This window comes from Neofelis nebulosa, chromosome X (genome assembly GCF_028018385.1).
Source record: "Neofelis nebulosa isolate mNeoNeb1 chromosome X, mNeoNeb1.pri, whole genome shotgun sequence".
Classification (NCBI taxonomy): domain Eukaryota; kingdom Metazoa; phylum Chordata; class Mammalia; order Carnivora; family Felidae; genus Neofelis; species Neofelis nebulosa.
This window is the reverse complement of record NC_080800.1, coordinates 99,991,852-99,994,300: the sequence shown is the minus strand read 5'-3', so window position 1 is coordinate 99,994,300 and position 2,449 is coordinate 99,991,852. Positions and strand designations below refer to the sequence as shown.

Below are 2,449 nucleotides of genomic sequence, written 5' to 3'. Positions count from 1 at the left end.
CACTTGCAACAATGTGGATGGAACTAAAGTGTATTATGCTAAGTGAAATAAGTCAGTCAGAGAAAGAAAAATACCATAGGATTTCACTCCTACGTGGAATTTAAGAAACAAAACAGATGAACATTGGGAAAGGGAAGGAAAAATAAAATAAGATAAAAACAAGGCAGGAGGCAAACCATAAGGGACTCTTAACTATAGACAACGAACTGGGGTTGCTGGAGGGGAAGTAGGTGGGAGATGGGTTAAATAGGTGATGGGCATTAAGGAGGGCACTTGTGATGAGCACCAGGTGTTACACATAAGTGATAAATCACTAAATTCTACTCCTGAGGGAAGTTTCCAGAACGCTCGCTGAAAAACGGAGGAGCGGCGGCTGCCCGAGCTGCGCCCAGCAACGCGCTCCTTCCCGCTCCCCCACACCGGCCTCGGCCCCCTCACCGGCTGTAGAAAATGGTGAAAGAAACTACTTACTATGATGTTTTGGGGGTCAAACCCAATGCCACCCAGGAAGAATTGAAAAAGGCTTACAGGAAATTGGCTTTGAAGTACCACCCTGACAAGAATCCAAATGAAGGAGAGAAGTTTAAACAGATTTCTCAAGCTTATGAAGTGCTCTCTGATGCGAAGAAAAGGGAATTATATGACAAAGGAGGAGAACAGGCAATTAAAGAAGGTGGAGCAGGTGGTGGTTTTGGCTCCCCCATGGACATCTTTGATATGTTTTTTGGAGGAGGAGGAAGGATGCAGAGAGAGAGGAGAGGTAAAAATGTTGTGCATCAGCTCTCTGTAACCTTAGAAGATTTATATAATGGTGCAACAAGAAAACTAGCTCTGCAAAAGAATGTGATTTGCGACAAATGTGAAGGCCGAGGTGGTAAGAAAGGAGCGGTAGAACGTTGTCCCAATTGCCGAGGTACTGGAATGCAAATAAGAATTCATCAGATAGGACCTGGAATGGTTCAGCAAATTCAATCTGTGTGCATGGAGTGCCAGGGCCATGGGGAACGGATCAGTCCTAAAGATAGATGTAAAAGCTGCAATGGAAGGAAGATAGTTCGAGAAAAGAAGATTCTAGAAGTTCATATTGACAAAGGCATGAAAGATGGCCAGAAGATAACATTCCATGGTGAAGGAGACCAAGAACCTGGACTGGAACCAGGAGATATTATCATTGTTTTAGATCAGAAGGACCATGCTGTTTTTACTAGGCGAGGAGAGGATCTTTTCATGTGTATGGACATACAGCTGGTTGAAGCACTGTGCGGCTTTCAAAAGCCAATATCTACTCTAGACAACAGAACCATTGTCATTACCTCTCATCCAGGTCAGATTGTCAAGCATGGAGATATCAAGTGTGTGCTGAATGAAGGCATGCCAATTTATCGTAGACCATACGAAAAGGGTCGCCTAATCATCGAATTTAAGGTAAACTTCCCTGAGAATGGCTTTCTCTCTCCTGATAAACTGTCTTTGCTGGAAAAGCTCCTACCTGAGAGGAAGGAAGTAGAAGAGACTGATGAAATGGACCAGGTAGAACTGGTGGACTTTGATCCAAATCAGGAAAGAAGGCGCCATTACAATGGAGAAGTGTATGAGGATGATGAACATCACCCTAGGGGAGGTGTTCAGTGTCAGACCTCTTAATGGGGCCAGTGAAGAACACTGCTGGCATTTTATATGCAGTAGTGAACGAATGAAGGACTATAATCATAGCTCACTACTTGCTATTATTGTTTTTGTTTTAATATTCAACTATAGTAGTGTTTTAAAAGTTAAATGAAGAATAAAAAATATAAAAGCTCTGAAAAAATAAATAAATAAATAAATAAATAAATAAATAAATAAATTCTACTCCTGAAACCAACACTACACTATATGTTAACTAATTTGAATTTAAATAAAATCTTGGTGTTCAACATCGCTCACCATCAGGGAAATACAAATCAAAACCACAGTGACCACACCTGTCAGAATAGCTGAAATTAACAACCCAGGAAACAACAGATCTTGATGAGGATGTGAAAGGGAACCCTCTTGCACTGTTGGCAGGAATACCAACTGGTGCAGCCACTGCAGAAAACAGTGTGGAGGTCCCTCAAAAAATTAAAAATAGAATTACCCTGAGACCCAGCAATAGCACTACTAGGAATCTATCCAAAGGATACAGGAGTGCTGATTCATAGGGTCACATGTATCCCAATATTTACAGCAGTGCTTTCAATAATAGCCAAAGTATGGAAAGAGCCCAAATGTCCATCAACTGATGAATGGATAAAGAAGATGTGATGTGTACACACACACACACACACACACACAATGGAATATTACTCAGCAATCAAATAGAATGAAATCTTGCCATTTGCAACAACATGGATGGAACTGGAGGGTATTATGCTAAGTGAAATAAGCCAGTCAGAAAAAGACAGATATCGTATGTTTTCACTCATAT

General features: G+C 41.2%; 1 protein-coding gene across 1 annotated transcript; it reads left to right on the top strand.

Moving 5' to 3' along the window:
* The first annotated feature begins 352 nt into the window (after positions 1-352).
* On the top strand, positions 353-1,798 carry LOC131501846 (dnaJ homolog subfamily A member 1-like). The gene has a single exon (XM_058712263.1). The coding sequence runs from the start codon at positions 451-453 to the stop codon at positions 1,642-1,644; it is 1,194 nt and encodes a 397-aa protein (XP_058568246.1). The 5' UTR covers positions 353-450; the 3' UTR covers positions 1,645-1,798.
* Positions 1,799-2,449: the final 651 nt, after the last annotated feature.